This window comes from Neodiprion lecontei, chromosome 4 (assembly GCF_021901455.1).
Source record: "Neodiprion lecontei isolate iyNeoLeco1 chromosome 4, iyNeoLeco1.1, whole genome shotgun sequence".
Lineage (NCBI taxonomy): Eukaryota > Metazoa > Arthropoda > Insecta > Hymenoptera > Diprionidae > Neodiprion > Neodiprion lecontei.
In genome coordinates, this window is record NC_060263.1 from 13667208 (window position 1) to 13684853 (window position 17646).

At 39.5% G+C, this 17646-nt stretch overlaps 1 protein-coding gene across 1 annotated transcript in view; it reads left to right on the forward strand.

Moving 5' to 3' along the window:
* Positions 1-17646, forward strand: part of LOC107223750 (maltase 1-like) — a 157900-nt gene that overhangs the window by 88028 nt on the left and 52226 nt on the right. The window contains exons 2-6 of the mRNA XM_046736813.1: positions 1152-1331; positions 1439-1596; positions 1735-1872; positions 7810-8012; positions 8112-8307. Coding sequence (XP_046592769.1) covers positions 1152-1331; positions 1439-1596; positions 1735-1872; positions 7810-8012; positions 8112-8307 — 875 coding nt within the window. The remainder of the gene's footprint in view (positions 1-1151; positions 1332-1438; positions 1597-1734; positions 1873-7809; positions 8013-8111; positions 8308-17646) is intronic.

The window sequence follows — 17646 nt, forward strand, 5'->3', positions numbered from 1 at the left end:
CGAAAATAGTTACAAAGTTTAATTTCTCAAGAATATCTCGCTGAGTATTGAATCTTTGTCGCTTATAGTTATGTACAAAAATTAGGAATCCAAAGTTTTCAACAAAAAAGTATTCAAAACATTTTCACGTAAGAGTAACGGCTTCGACAAGAACCGCTAACTTTTGCGCGCTACGCGGCACCCCGCTGCTTTGGATATACTGTTCCAACTGTGATGCGCACGCTTCAAAAAAAAAAAAATTATATAAAAATTATAAAAAAATGTATTTTCAAGACAAGTAAATTAACTTTCATATTGTTTCCGTTTCATGGATATAACTTTATTTTCCACATTTGACACATATATGAAGGCTTTCTCTACACCTGTGGTCTTAACACGATGAAAGTTATTGAGCGATCATCCCTATCTGATAAAGTCAGAATTACAACACTCATGTATATATCTCAGCTATCTGTTTACTGATTCCATTGAATAAGAGCATCAATGCTTTTTGAATCCTCATTTCTAATCGAATGTGGTAATATTCTTGCCGTCGAGACCATCTAGAATGTCTTTAATCTTCACAGTAAAAAGGCTATGTTAGCTCATCGATGCATTCTTTTTTTCTATTTTACTATACATGCTGCTTTATCAGAACGCCAGGTTCTGTTCAATAATTGAAAATATTATTCATATTCGTATTGTAGTCGATATTATCGAGTACATAATGCTAGGTATGATCTCGTAAGGAAAGTACGGCAAAGTTTTTGAGTCAACAATATACATTCCGTAAACAGTATAAGGTGAAAAGATTAAGTCCTCAGAATTTTGCAAGTCATAAATAACACTTCTTAATCTTAAACGTACAGTGGACGTTGGATATATGGCCCTGCTGTGTGGCCCGACGAAAGGAAAATTCTCTGAAATGGGTAGTTGCTAATCGCCCCCACTGCTGGCGTCGAAAGCGAGAGCTGTGCGCGGTGGGGGGTGACAGTACAGCACAGTGGGAGATGGGTGCGCTGAGGTGGGGGATGCCGCGTTTGTGCATGCGATGTGGAAGGGCACTCGCTTGTATGGCCTTATAGCGACAGGATATTCATCTAGCGCCCACTGTATCTAGTTATAACTTGTAATTCAATACTGGTCTTTAGTCACGTATTTCTTGATTGCAGGTGTAAAAAGCCGACTCTATCACTTCGTGGACTTAGGAGTGGAAACGATATGGGTAAACACAATCTACCCTTCACCTCTCTCCAATTCAGGGTATGACGTGACGGATTACAAAAACATTGATTCTACTTATGGTGATCTCGACGATTTCTATGAACTTATAACTGCAGCTCACGACCTTGGTGAGTTTTTCCTTTGACGCGTACCTCCTTTATCGTGTATCTTTGGATTTTGTACGTTCACTTTATCGAAAAAATAATATTCGATCGGAATGATACTATGATTTTAGGGCTGAAAGTGATTCTGGACTTTATTCCAAACCATTCAAGCATCAACCACACCTGGTTTAATGCCTCGATTTATCGTACTCATCCCTACACAGACTACTATATCTGGGATAATGGAACTACTAATGCCAGTGGATACAATATTCCCCCTAACAATTGGGTAGGCTCAAGTATAATGAAAAAATGGTTAAAACATGTGAACCAGCGATAAATATTTTCTCTCATCGCACTATTTATGGTATAAACTATTCATCGTTAAATAAAGCACAAACTACAATGAATTGCCCGTTGCACATAGGAAAGTACACTATCTGACGACGGAGAAGGCTCTGCTTGGTCCTGGAACGAAATTCGTCAACAGTGGTACCTGCATCAATTCACCGCAAATGAAGCTGATTTCAACTTAAGAAATGATGCTGTAATTGAAGAACTCCTGGTAATATAATTTAATGAACATAAACTTCATTTTATAGGCATTAGGTATTGTACGTGCTCCATAAATGAAAACCTGATCGACAGGATACTTTTATTCAGTCATTTCGCATGTCACTGCATGTAGCTACGAAGAAAACATTGACGATCCTGCAATCCATCAAAACGATACTCTGGTCACACGGCTGTCCTGAATAATCATTTTACAGCCATGAAAATAATACAAGCATAAAGCGAGATGAATTGAGACTGGTGAAGTAAATAGGGGAGAGGTTCCTTTCTGTTCCATACTGATAACAATGATAGTTATAGCAAACTCGCCATACCCTTTCGGACATGTCCCCATAAGTAATTAACTTGTGTGGATCAAGGGAAGGTTGGGTCAGTTATTTAGTCACCACTATTCTGTATTTACAGCCGTCTAAAGACGTTTAAGGGGAGATATAAACCTACATGGTCGAAAAAATCAATTCTTTTTTTTTTGCATTTTCTTGAAGTTTGAGGTCTCTAAAATATCTGGTGAAAACGATAAGTTAATATTTTGATAAATCAGCTAGTTACAGTTGAGAAAGTGAAACGGGTTTTGCGGCGCCGCGCGCCGAGCCGACAGGCAGGTAGCGGCAAGTAACCCTTAATTCGAAGACCCTTCGTGTCTAGACCTGTTTTATGATTCTATTCTGTAAAAACACATTAATTGGGCATGCTTGGCTCCAGGTACATCGGAAATACCATGTGACTGTTAGTCATTACCAGAAATAGATACGTTTCGTCAGTAGCTTGCCGTTCGTGCAACTGTGCGGTACAGTGAATTTTTGTTAGCGAATAAATATTCAGAGAAAAATGAATATAAAAAATAAAGGTTCACGAGAAGCTCATCGATCCGGATCTTTTCGCAAAAATCGAAGTGAAAGGAAAATACCACCCAAAAATCGATATTGTGCCAAAAAACTTTCCGACGAAAATATTAGTTCCACTGCCAAAAAATTGAAGACCGATCGTGAGACATCCGCACCAGAAGATCCAAACACCGGATATCGAATTTTTAATTTTCGGACTGTGTTTTCTGCCTTATCGGAATGTGTAAAATGCAAAAAGTGTGATAGCGATGTTCAATTCTCTATAGAAAGCACTCGCGGACTCGGTTTTAAAATTGTAGTCTCGTGTTCATCGTTCAAACCGACTTTCATTCCTTCGTGCCCGTATATCTACACAGCTTACGAAATAAATACAAGGTTTTTTTTTGTTATGCGTTTATTGGGGATTGGTTTGCGTGGAGCTATAAAATTTTGTAGACTCATGGATTCACCGCCTCCGCTTCAACAAACGGCGTATAATATGATAATTGATAACATTCATTCTGCTGCTTCATGTATTGTTCAATTGATGTTAAAACAAGCTGTAAAACAAGAACAACAGGAAATAACACGAGAAAATTCGAGTGCTCATGTAACAAAACTAACCGTTTCAGGAGATGGTACGTGGCGAAAACGGGGTTTCACCTCATTATATGGAGTTGCGGTTTTCCTTGGTCAGTTTACAGGAAAAGTCGTTGATATTCTTGTAAAATCTTTTTATTGTGCTTAATGTAACTATTGGAATAAACACAAAAATACCGAGCAATACGAGGAATGGAAATATAATCACGATGAAAATTGTCAGGCCAATCATGAAGGATCGTCAGGCAAAATGGAAGTAGACGCCATGAAAGAATTATTTTCCAGATCTGTCGAAAAGCATGGAGTTATGTACACTAATTATGTAGGGGATGGCGACTCTATGACGTACACGGGAATATTAAACGCAAAACTGTATGGTGATGAGATTGAAATTGTAAAAAAACCAATGCGTGGGACACGTTCAAAAGCGAATGGGAACCCGTCTTCGCGGATGCAGGAAAAACAATCCTGGAATCGGCGGCAAAAACAAATTGACGGCAAAGCTTACTAATAAACTGAGCATTTACTATGGTTCAGCTATTCGCAGAAACTGTAACTCGAAGGATGACATGAAAAAAGCAATATGGGCAACATTCTACTATTACGGCTCAACAGACAGCAAGCCTCAACATTATTTCTGTCCCGAAGGCCCCGAATCGTGGTGCAAGTGGCAACAAGCGAAAGTCAAAAAAGAACTGAAAATTTTCCGTCACGATTATTCTTCATTGCCAAAAATGGTGTTAGATGTCATCAAACCAATATACGACGACCTCAGCAAAGCCAAATTGTTAGAACGCTGTGTTGGCGGATACACCCAAAACAGCAATGAGAGCCTTAACCAACTCATTTGGAAGATAGCTCCCAAAACGATGAACAGCGGGGCCAAAATCGCTAACATTGCTGCATTTTTTGCAACATGCTCGTTCAACAATGGTGTCACCTCATTATTGGAAGTTATGAACGTGTTAGGAATATCAGTTGGATCAGGAGCGCACTTGTACGCTGTGCGAAGAGACGAAACTCACATAGCGAAAGCCGAGCCGCAAGCGCAAGAACAAACAAAAGAAGGTCGACTACGGCGCCGACAACAAAATTCAGAAGCTACGAACATTCCGTCGACCGTAGAAGACCTACACTATGGGCTTGGTATTGATGATTCCATGTAAGTTGGCAAATTTCATGATATATTCATTCTCAAATTTTCAAACGCGTTTTTCTCAAAACCACGTTTTTCAAATCGGTACCTAAAATTTCTCGAAAACCAATGAACCGACTGCCTTGAAGTTTTTTGTGGTTATTCTATACACCATTATCTAGTACTTGTGATAGGATTTTTTTTTCGTCACTTAGTATTTGTTTTATAGGCAAAATAATAACTAATTTTTGGCCAAAAAATCATTATTCATGTTCAAACGCCCACCGTTTTATCATAAATCGATATTTATAAAATCGGCTATGACAAGTACTAGATTAAATGTAGTATCTAATTTGATAATCTTTTTGGTTTTTTTGTTTTCAGATGATTTTTGAAGAAGCGCGAGTGGGTACCATATACGCAGATTTTTTTACGACGCTCGCAGGATCGTACAATATCCTTGTATATTTTTGATATTTTTAAATAAAGAAAATTAAACATATTTTTGAATGTATATACTAGAGTGGTATTTTTTTTAACTTTTTTTTTTACCCATCTTCGAAAAAGTTAGTTTTGAGCCTCAAACAAAGCCTCGCGAAACCGGAGCACGGTGGCTTAATTCTAAAACGTGACGCAACCGGTTTGAATTTTTCACATTTGATTAACACAGGATGAGGGGGATGCAAACACTCTAACCGGGATATCTCGGAAACTATGCAAGTTACGGAGCCTTTTTCTTTTTCATTTTGTAGGTAATAAAATTTTCTATAAAAAAGGTCGATATTACTGTACAGCTAATATATCTATATACATATATATATGTGTGTGTGTGTAAGTTTGTGGCCTGATCATCCAAACTTATCCGCGGAAACAATAAACACGCCGAACGGGTTACGGAAAGGGGAACTAATAGTGAACACCGCGGAGCCCTCGCCTCGGGAGAGAAAGGCGTGGTTTACAGGCGCTGGGGACATCCACTAGCGTTATAGTGAATGCTCCGCAATATATATTGTTTATTGTAAATTGTTCATTGTCATTATTATTAACTAAGCCGGTATTCTCGTTCATCGAAACCGACATTGTTGTTGATTTAGGTAACTATAAGTGTTATAATTATTTATGTTATTATTTATGTAATTATTTGTGATCGGTGGTAATATAATGTTATAGTATCGTTTTTACATCAACCCAAGTCGTTGGGACTCCGGAATTATTATTTCCGCAACCCTCTCAAGTTATAAGAACCACGCTTATAACTTAAAAGTAAACGCTTATATATATATTAGCTGTGTAGTAGTATCGACCTTTTTTATAGAAAATTTTATAAAAAAAAGTTATAGGCCCTTTCACTACCAAAATCGCCTTTTTGCCGAACGGTAACAAGTATCTTTATTCATTTATTCGATTAACTTAACTTTGAACGTTCGTATCGACTACAAGATGAATATTTAGCTGTATAGTAGTATAGACTTTTTTTATAGAAAATTTTATTACCTACAAAATGAAAAAAAAAACGGTTCCGTCACTTGCATAGTTTCCGAGATATCCCGGTTAGAATGTTTGCATAGCCCTCATCCTGTGTTAATTAAATGGGAAAAATTCAAACCGGATGCGTCACCTTTTAGAATAAAGCCACCGTGCTCCGGTTTCACGAGGCTTTGTTTGAGGCTCAAAACTAACTTTTTCGAAGGTAGGTAAGAAAAAAAAAAGCTAAAACAAAACCACCCTAGTATATACTTTTAGATACTTAAAACCCCAATCCGAAATTTGAAATAGTTTTCCTTGAAAAAATTCACAAAAATGACCTTTTTTTCGGCTCCTAGGTGTATATCTTATCTTAATAGAAATACTCGCATTCACGCAGAGGTAAAAAAAACTGTAAAAAACCATGCTCAGATGTAGCTGGATTAATTGTAAATTCAAATCTCAGCTTGCCCATTCGACGCCAGAAATTCAGGACCTGTCTTACATTTTTCGCGGGCTGCCGTTCAGGTGCTGCTTGACGTGCTAGGAATTTGAAAACAAATCGCCCCGTTCCGCAGTCTCGCATGAAACTATGATGCCTCTCTTGTCGGTTACCCTTCACGAAATTTTATTACCGTTTTGTGCTAGTATACCCGTACTACACAGTGTAGAACCTGTGCAGTCAATTCGCATTTCTATTTAACGGTCTCCTCACCTGCACTAAAGTGAAGACTAATTCTAGTATAATTGATACATCCAATGCTTTTTGTAAAACTGGTTTTCAGAGCCAGTGCCGTGCCTAGGGGTGGGGTAAAGGAGTAGCCGCCCCAGGCACCGTGCCGCGAAGACGGTATTTGGGTGAATTTTTTTTTTCAGAAAATCATAAAATTTGGCATCTATAATAAACTTTGAAAATACATTAACAATAAAATACATTTTGAAGTTGGAATTGATCGATTTTTATGAAATTGTGAAATGTTATAAATTATATACAATGAAATGAAGCAGTACTGTAATATGAGTCACTTACTTGGTGTGGGGTGGTTCACACCCTAAATTTCTACAACAGGTGAGACTTGATAGTCAATTCTGAAACGTTATTCCGAATTTTTTTTCAACTGGTTAATTATTCATAAATGTTGAGTGATTTTGAACAGGGCCTTTTTCAAAATTCCCGATTTTTTTTTTTCAAAGTATGCTAAGATTGGGTCTAAGATATGCCAATTGAAAAAAAAAATTTCAAGTACATTTTATGCTGTTGAAAATTCCCTGGAATTTTCGATACTTCTATTTTTCGCTTAGAACATTTCTAGACCGGTTTCAGTATGAAGTTGATGAAAAAAAAATTAAATGTACCAAAAAAAACTAGAATAAAATCGCTCCACATTAGAACTCGTCTAGAAATATTCTATGTGAGAAATGGAAGTTTTGAGCGTTTTTCGGTAAATTTCAAACCGTTTAAACAATCTTCTAGTCGATCAATGAAATAAAAAGTGCTGAAGAAAAAATAAAAAAAAAAAGACAATCGGCACATCATGGGCGCGGTTTTGAAATATTTGGAAAAGAAAATACAGTTTTAGACAATTTTTTGAAGGTCTTTGTCAAAATCACTCTAAATATATATAAAAAATCAACCAGTCGAATAAAAAATCTAAAGGAATAGAGGTTCGTGTTTCAGAGTGGAGACATTTGCAGCAAAAATTCAATGTGATGAGGGTCAGACGCTAGTTTCGTCCACGTGGAATTCCTGATATATACGTATATTTGTATTGAAAAAGGCGGTTTTCGTCAGCCTGCCCCAGGCACCCCAAGAGCTAGGCACGGCGCTGTTGAGAGCCATGAGTTTTCAAGTAATTTGAAACATATCTCAACTGGCAAGTTTAAATGATGAAATTTTGTGTTACAGGACATTCTTGATTTCTGGTTAGATAAAGGAGTAGATGGTTTCTACATAAATGGGGTCCCTTACTTGCTCGAGGACGAAGATCTGACTGATAATCCCATAGGTTCTTTAATCTATACCTTTGGTCTTGCTGATAACGTCGGCCTGCTCTCTAAATTCCGAGAACGCATAGATACGTGGGTGTTACGTAACGACAACATCACAAAGCACGTGAAACATTTTCCCGTTTTCATCAATATTATATTTTTTATTCTACTGAAAATATGTCTCTTCAAATCTGACATTTTACTTTTTTGCACTACTAGATTCGTGGTAGCGGAAGGTTTTGAAAACGTTGAAAACCTAATGGCGTATTATGGCAATGATACAAATAAAGGTATTGCGCCAGTCAACATTGAGTTTATTCAAATCCTGACCAGTACTAGCAACGCCTCTTATATCAAGAGTACGATTGATGAATGGATATCGGCACTTCCATCAAACCAAACCTCTAACTGGAAGGTAACATAATTAGCAAACTATTTTTGTGGATTTATAGAGACAGATTGCGCAGTCTGTGCACCGAGCCGTGTGAGAAAGAGAGAAAAAGAGAGGGAGAGGGAGAAGAAGAGGGAGAGGGAGAGGGAGAGGGAGAATAAGAGAGAGAGGGAGAGGGAGATGGAGAGGGAGAGGGAGAGGGCGAGGGAGAGGGAGAGGGAGAGGGAGAGGAAGAGGGAGAGGGAGAGGAAGAGGAAGAGGGAGAGGGAGAGGAAGAGGAAGAGGGAGAGGGAGAGGGAGAGGGAGAGGGAGAGGGAGAGGGAGAGGGAGAGAGAGAGAGAGAGAGAGAGAGAGAGAGAGAGAGAGAGAGAGAGAGAGAGAGAGAGAGAGAGAGAGAGAGAGAGAGAGAGAGAGAGAGAGAGAGAGAACTAATAGCTACTGCAGAAAAGGGGCTTAACATCTTTGCTACGCGCGTGACTTATTACCCTTTCTCACGCTTGAGCCTATCGAACAGGTGATTGTACAAATGCTGCTTAAAACTGGTTTGCTGGTACTCTGACACAGTCCTGAAGCTTATTCCACATTTCAGCGCTTCCGATACAAAAGGAGTCTCTTAAATAATTAAGACTAGCCTTAGGAATAAGATCAAGACACGAGCCGCGCTTCATACGAGGCCGATCAGGGGCCCTGATCTTAGACCTACTCACGAGATAGGATAGTAGGCCCACCCGTAAGTCCGACGCGAGGAGGGAGAAAGTTAGATACTCTATCCTATAAACGTAGGGCAGGAGGTTCAGCTTCATGTACGAAATGGAAATGTGATTGCTTTTACGGACGCCCATCACAAACCGTATGGCAGCGTTCATACTTCTACCGAGCTTCGTTACAATATAATCCTGCACTGTAGTCAAAATAAGGCAGTATGAATGCTTTAACCAGAGTGAGCTTACACGAAAGCGTTAAGGACCGCCGGCATCGGCAAACACGATAGAGGGAAGCTGTACACTTTTTTGTGATTGTCCTGCATTCAGTTCTAAAACTTAACGTCGAGTCAAGTGTAACATCCAGGATCTTCAACGTTTCAGTGACATGCACAAGAGTGTTGTTCAGGAAGATGTCAGGTGCAATGTCGGAGGAAAGCCTTTTGATGAGGCTGCCCGAGCCAAACTAGATTGCATCGGTTTGGGAGGGGGGGCGGGGCATAAAACGGGGTGAGGGATAAATGAAGCAGTAAATACAGATAAAATACATTAATAAGAAAATAACAAAAAACTTGGAACATAAATAGATTAATAATTGAATGAATATACTGATGCATAGATGGGTTAATGGATGGATAGATGGACGCAAATAAGTAAAAAAAAGTGAACATAGAAAGAGAATAGATAAAAGTAACAATAAGATCAGTTAAGGCAGAGGAAAATGATTGAACTGAATGTGAACAGGAGTACAATTTAACAATATCAACAACAAAAATTGAAACTCAAGTTAAAAAGAATATAAAGATATTATGAAAATTGACAAAATTAAATAAGGTGAAACAAAAATGAGCAATAAATGAAAATAAAATTAATAAACACATAAACAAAAGAACAAGTTGGAAAATAAATGGAGAAGTGAAAAATTAAATAGACAAAACCAAGTCGAGATAGAAAAAAGTAGGTCAAAGTAACAATAAGATCAATTAAGTAAATAAATAAACGAACGTAACCAGGGCCAAAATCATCTCTTGAGATAGCAGAGGGAACGCATAAAGTAGGAGCAATAAATACGATAAATATAATAACATGAAGGTATACAACTACTGTAGAAAATTAAATCTTTGCTGTTCTAGATTTAAGTAATACGTGAAAAGCTTCGCGTTGAATGTCAAGTTGAACCTGTCATTGTCAACAATACCCGATGAAAGCGAATTCCATAAGTAGCAGGTTGTAACTATAAAGGACTTTTGAAAACTAAAACAGTACGGCAAAGAAGAATCCAAAGCCTAACAGTAGTCCCCAGATTAGCAATAATACGTTGCGACCGCACCTCAGCTGGTTGAAACATATCATCCAGATACGATATGGTCTACCAGAGCGTAAAATAGTAAAAAGATAAAAGCCGGTTAAGAATAACATCCTATTTCGCTGATTTAGCCAACCTACCTTAAGACGATATCCTGTAACGTGCTCATTCCTCGTAACACCTGAGACAAATCTAATACAGGTGTTAATAAGTCGTTGAAGCCTAATATCGAGTACACCGGTTAGGTTATTACAGACTACTGAACAATAGTCGTGGTGAGGAAATATGAGAGTTGTTATCAACCACAAGAATTCAATATGAAAAAGCTCATAACCTGATAGAAAGGGGGTACCAGATTGCCCTTTGGCTAGAACTTTGGCGATATCGTCAGCAACACAAAGGTTTAACCAGGTATGTGAGTGCGTAGTGTAATGAGTCGCACCATACGGGAGAACATGAAGGCCATCAGAATGAAAAATACTCAAGAGTTGACGGGAGTCAAACGAGTCAGAGTTAAGGTGAGCGTTTAAATCTCCTACAATGAAAAGATTCTTGTACGCCTGAGCTAGTTTCATAGAAGCATCCTCAAACTCTGATGAAAAAATAAATTTTTGGGGGCCGATAGATGACCGCAAAGCTAAGTTCAGAAGCTTTCGGTACGATAATCTCCAGAATTAGATATTCAGGCTTATGGCAATAGAGATTAGGCGTGGGTAAAATTAACCGCGCACTTACACTTTTAATCACATATACCACAACCTTACTTCCGGCCTTTCCAAATCTATTATTCCGAAAAGGATATAATCTTAAATTCCAACAACTTCATCAGGAACACCATCATGAAGGAAATATTCAGAGACTGCTACAGCATGGTAAAATTGTCAGAAAAGTAACAGAGAAATTCATCAAAATGTGGAACAAGCGATTGAACATTCGCATGACAGATCGTTAAGCAGTCAGAGTCTCGAACAAATGCATTGAGTCAAGTAGCTAGAGTAACAGATAGCGTTCTTGATACTGACAGCAAGAAACCAACAACGCTAGGCGCAGATGTGGGCTCCAATGCTGAGGCAGGACTGCAACTCTGATTATACAAATCTCGATTCAGTTGCGCGTGTCACAAAGGAGCAAGGAGCTGAGTATCAGACAGATCCACAAGAGTACGTATACGCAATGGCCTCGCTCCTTTACTCTCCTTAATATACATATACAGTACCCCTCCCGGCCGCCCCAAACATATTTAAAGCGATGTTAGCAAGCATTCAGTCAAGCCTGATAGCATGCTCTTAACCACCTCAGCGCGTTCTTCAAGAGTTTGATAGCGGGCACCCAACGCAGCATTAGAACGTGTCCGCTCGTCAATCTTTGATAGCAGCTGCAATGTAACTAAAGCAACACCATCAAGCTTTTGTTCAGAGTAAGCAAGCATCTTTTCAACATCGTTGAAATCCTCAAGTCTTTCGAGGATACTTTTTCCGCTTCTAAAATTGAATGGTATTTATTAGCTAGTGAGACAATTGAAACAGGCGGACCGCCAAAAACACGTTCTCTACCCAGTCCTTGATGTACACCGAAACCGGACAGATTGGTAACCGAGGTAACTGAGGTAGCTGAAGTACCTGACTCCTACATAGCCTGCCCTGGTGAACAAGGGCTGCAAACAGTACACGTAAACTGAAATGCACCGGGTGTAAGTTCTGATCAAAAACCCAGATGCTTTTTTAACATAGTTCGTACAAAAAACTTTGCATAAACACCCTGACAGCCAATGTTTGATTCCAACAAAAAGCCGCTGCCAAGACCACAACGTTACGTAATAGTAAAATGAGTATAGGTAGATATTTAGGCGAGTTGGATATTATTAGAGCAGCTGAGGTAATAACAATATGAACACCATCACACCAACAGTACTATGTTTATACGTAATGTGCCAACAAACAAAAAAAAGACTAGCTCACACGACCATCACAAATGGCAAACGCTCTAGCGGCCAAAAACTCAACTGAGTCACTTAAAGCATTTGGCAGTTACAGAATAGCATCTCAAAATAATAATTGAAACACACACATCAGAGCTATTAGGAATAAATTGTGGTCAAAGCAGCAAAAGGTACAATGATACTCCGAAGAGAACTCCTTACAGGACAAAACCTAATAAAAGCGTCAAAAAACACACGATAACCTCGCACCTGGGGTGAACACAACCACTCTCACATGGAGAAAGAGAGAGAGAGAGTTCAGAGTTCAGAGTTTATTTAATAAAAGCTAAGAATATAGGAGTCTCAGGACTAAAGTTCCCGTATAGCCTACGCTTTATACGAAAAATATACATCAAGGTGATTATTTACATATGCTAGTAGATATATTCTACACTTATTATATTGCGTTGTACAAAGGCATAAGATGAATAGTATTAATAATAGTACTGAAAGTAATTTAATTAATAACATATAAGGAAAACAAAACAGAAATAGAAAAACAAGAAGAAGAGTAACAAAAAAGAAATGAATGATAGTTGACCTGTAAGGGGGTTTGATATCTTTGTTACGCATATGACTTATTAACCTTTTTCACGCTCGAGCTTATCGAACAGGTGCTCGTACAGATGCTGCTTAAAGCAAGGTCGCTGGTACAATTTTCTGACGCAGACCGCAAACAGATATGAAAAACGAGTCTCTTAAATAATTAAGGCTTGCTTTAGGAATTAAGAGATCAAGAAACGGGGCGCGCTTCGTACCAGGCCGATCTTGGGATCTGAACTTGGACCTATACATCACGAGATAGGATGGTTCGCCAATACGTGAAATAGACGCGAGTAAAGAGAGAGTTAGATACTCTATCCTATAAGCGTATGTCAGCATTCATACTTCTACCGAACTTCGTTACAAGCTCCTCTGAAAGTCAACCATATAGTCCTAAACGTAGTCAAAATAAGACAGTATGAGTGCTCTAACCAGAGTGAGCTCACACGAAAGCATTAAGGACTGCCCAGGCTGCGCGAATCCATAATTAAGTCCACGTTGAGTCAAATGACAGTGCCATACGGGGTGTCATCTAACAATTTCAAGCATCAACTGTCAGGTGATTTTCGCATCAGGTATTGCTTCATGCAACTACGATGATGAAATATCCAGCATTCATTACAAACACTCGAATCGTAAACAATTCCAAGCTGACAACTCATACACTTCGTTACTGGCATAATATTTTCAATAGACGTCATATAGATGAAGCAAGAGATCACAGCAGTCAGGCAGCATACACAGGGAAGCTCATAGGTAGTAGGAGCATCATGGGATTATAGTAGGCCATCTATTATTCTCACACACAATATCCACTCACACTATGAGTCAGAGCTAAGCTGTAATTGAAGTAGCACTTAAACGTATTGTAACGTTCTTTGACGTTACGGAAAAAAATATGGATCCGCGAGTTTAATTATCAAGTCAAGTCAAAAGAGCGTGAATAAAATGTTGTAAAAAAGCTTCAGTTGCGTGATATGTGTTTCTCGTTTAAAGTCTGAAACAAGACTGTTTTTACAATAATGTTGGTTGACGCAGCAACCTTATTCTTTTGAAAGACATAAGAGGTTTATATACGTCTTTTATCTATGATAACTACTAGATCATTAAACAGGGGGCTAAACGGGTGATTTCACCCTTTGTAACAGTACGTTCAAAGCTAGAACGGTTGAAACAGGAAACCAACAGAATACGAATACATACAAGCATGAAAACTCGTGACAGATAACACACGCGTAAATCTATCAAGATGCGTTGACGAATGGCGCAGTAATAGTCTTACAGTTTGCCGTGATGCCGGGAAGTGACGAAAGAATAATCGCAAGGAATATCCACACAGGGCAGTCAGTAAGTAGAACAGCAAGGCCGGTTCTGCGTCCAAACACCTTCTTTACCGACCGCGCCGCTCCGCGTAGCCCAGACTCAAACCCTTTTCCGCGATGACGTCACAGTCTGACGTACCGAAGGTCAAAACCGTGCAACCTTACCGACAGTTGTATCGATCGAGGGTCAAAATCGTGCTGTTTTACCGACAATCTTACCGACAGTTGTATCGATCAAGGGTCAAAATCGTGCTGTTTTACCGACAATCTTACCGACCGAAGGTCTGTAGTGCTCGCCTGTCTCACGATAGGACTGCTGATGTGTAACATGAACCACTCCGAATTCCTTTCCCACGGTAGGACTGCTGACGTGTAACGTCAACCACCTCACATTCCTTTCCCACCTTATCAACCACGTGATATTCCAAAATTAGTGGTTCCGAGAATTGTTTGTCTCAACGTCGCACCGAAATCCTTTGACCGCATGCCGCTCGCCGTCGAAACTTGTCGAACGCATTGTTTTGTCTAACCACCTTATCAACCACGTGACATTCCAAAATTAATGGTTCCGAGAATTAGTCGCGGTACAGAGCCTGCGGTGTCGGGTTACTATCGCTCTTGGAATGCCAAAAGGTGCGCGCGCATCCGTACAGCTGCCCTATAAAAAGGACGCTCATCACTGCAAATGATCATTACGTCACAACCTGTCAAGCATACGTGAGGAAAGAGCTCAAGATGGAATCCGCGAAGTGTTTGAGATTGATCGATATTATGGAATCGGCGTTCAAGATTTTATCGGAAAAATCGTCGCCGGCAGAAATTGCAAAATGGATTCGACTCGGAACCCAAAATATCAGGCTTTTGAACAAAATCTTACGCAACAACGCCTCAACGATCGGGGAGAAGACAAGAATTTTGACTACAATTGGAATTCTGAAATCGTTGACAGTCAAATTTCAACAATTGCAGAAAGTGGGTGACGGATTACGAAGCCGGCGAAGAAGCGATCGAGTACGGTGGGAAGATTTGGAATCAGCTTTCGAGAGTAGAATTCGAACTGGATCCATCGTCAATTTGAAGCATAAAGATGTGGAGAGATTTCTAGAAGATGCAAAGGTACTAGCTGTGACGAGACTGAAAAACGCTCTGAAGAAAGACAGGAGCTTGAAAGCCAACGTTATCCTGGCTTGTAAATTTGGACTTAGAAAAGTTGATCGCACGGTGGAAGAGATCAAATTTTTTAATACGAGAAATGAAATCATCCTCCAGACAACGGATATCAGCGAATGGTTCATCGAAAACGCGACGGAGCGTTTGTTGAAAAAGGTGGAAGATTTCCAGGAAAAGTATTCAGGCTGGTCGCTGACCGAAATAATCAATTTGACTGTGAATATCAACAAGTACGTGCCACTACGAGGCGGTGTCTTCACATACACACCACTACCCAAAGATATTCAAGATAAGAAGGCTGTCGTCAACATCCGTAACAGAGACGCGTATTGCTTCCTCTGGTCGGTCACCGCAGCTCTGTTCCCAGCCAACAACAAAAATCCCAATAAAATTACTTCGTATCCACATTTCAGCTCAGTGCCACGGTATGATGGTATAACGTTTCCTATGTCTCTAGACAAAAACACCATTTCAAAATTTGAGAAACTCAACAAACTTTCAATTAACGTCTACGGTATAGACCAAGGTGATCGGAAAAAAAAGTGAAATAGTACCGATTCACCTGAGTCAGAATGAGTCTGATAAACCTGTAATTCATCTTTTGGCGATAGAAACTGAAACCACTGACGATGACGATGATGATGAAATGGTAAATTATGAAAAAAATAGAATCTTTCATTTTACATGGATTCGAAATTTATCGCGGTTGACAAGTTCTCAAATTTCCAAACGCGCACATCAGACGTGGTTGTGCGATAGGTGTCTGTCTCATTTCAATTTCGAAAGATGTTTGTTGAAGCACCGAGCTGATTGCATGAATTTAAACAAAACCAAAGTTATTCTACCTACAGATGAGGAAAAAATACTGAAATTCAAAAATTTCAAGCACAAAGAAACCGTTCCATTCTGCATTTACGCGGATCTCGAATGTTTACTGCAACCCACACATAAAAGTTTTGGGGAAAATAGAATAATTTATCAGAAGCATCTTCCGTATAGTATAGCTTACTATCTGCATTGCGCGTTTGACGATTCGCTTTCAAAATTCAAAATTAATCGTGGAGAAACTTGCATCCAATGGTTTGTGAACGAGTTAAAGGAATTGGCACTTTCGTTAGAGGGATACTACAAGACTGTTGTACCGATGGAACCACTAAATTTCAATCAGATCAACGAATTTGATTTGTCGGCGGTCTGTCATATTTGTGAAAAACCGTTTACGCTCACAGACGTGAAACATCGGGATCACTGTCATTTCACAGGAAAGTACCGTGGTGCTGCTCACCGCAGCTGTAATCTAAATTACCAAAATTCGCACACCATCCCAGTGATATTCCACAATCTTTCGGGTTACGATTCGCATTTTCTGATCAAAGCCCTGGGTACGTCATTCGAAGGTACTGTTAAACTATTACCTGTCAACAAAGAAAAGTACATTTCCTTCACTAAATTCGTTAAGGGAACGGATGTAACGTTCCGTTTCATAGATTCGTACCGTTTCATGCCTAGCAGCCTCGATAAATTATCATCGTATCTGGACGATTACCGAAAAACAATAACACGTAAATTCTGCAGTAGCTTGAACAAATTTCGGTTATTGACTAGGAAAGGTGCCTTCCCGTACGAATACATAGACAGTTGGGAGAAGCTCGAGGAGAAACATTTACCAGCCAAAGAACAGTTTTATTCAAAATTGAACGACCGGAATATATCAGACGACGATTACGCGCATGCGTGCGACGTATGGCAAACTTTTAACGTCCAAACTTTGGGAGAGTATTCGGACTTGTATTTACAGATGGACGTGTTTTTACTGGCTGACGTTTTTCAAAATTTTCGACAGAATTGTTGGACGACGTACAAACTGGACCCGTTACATTACTACACAGCGCCCGGTCTGTCGTTTGATGCAATGTTAAAATGTACAGGCATCGAACTCGAGCTTCTCACCGACATAGACATGGTTATGTTTATCGAAAAAGGTATTCGTGGTGGTGTATCACAGTGTTCGAACAGATATGCAAAGGCCAACAACAGGTACATGGGAGAGAAATTCGATCCTGAGATCGAAGAATCTTATCTCATGTACTTTGACGTTAATAATTTGTACGGTGCAGCTATGAGCTTTGCTCTGCCATACAGTTCCTTCGAATGGGTATCAGACTTCAGACAATGCGACGTTCTTACCATCTCGGACGATGCAGAGTTTGGTTACGTGCTGGAGGTAGATTTGGAATATCCTGCGGAACTGCATGAAACTCATAAGGATTTACCATTGTGTCCGGAGCACTATGTACCTCCGATTTCGACCAATAAACAGCCAAAATTGACGCCCACGCTATT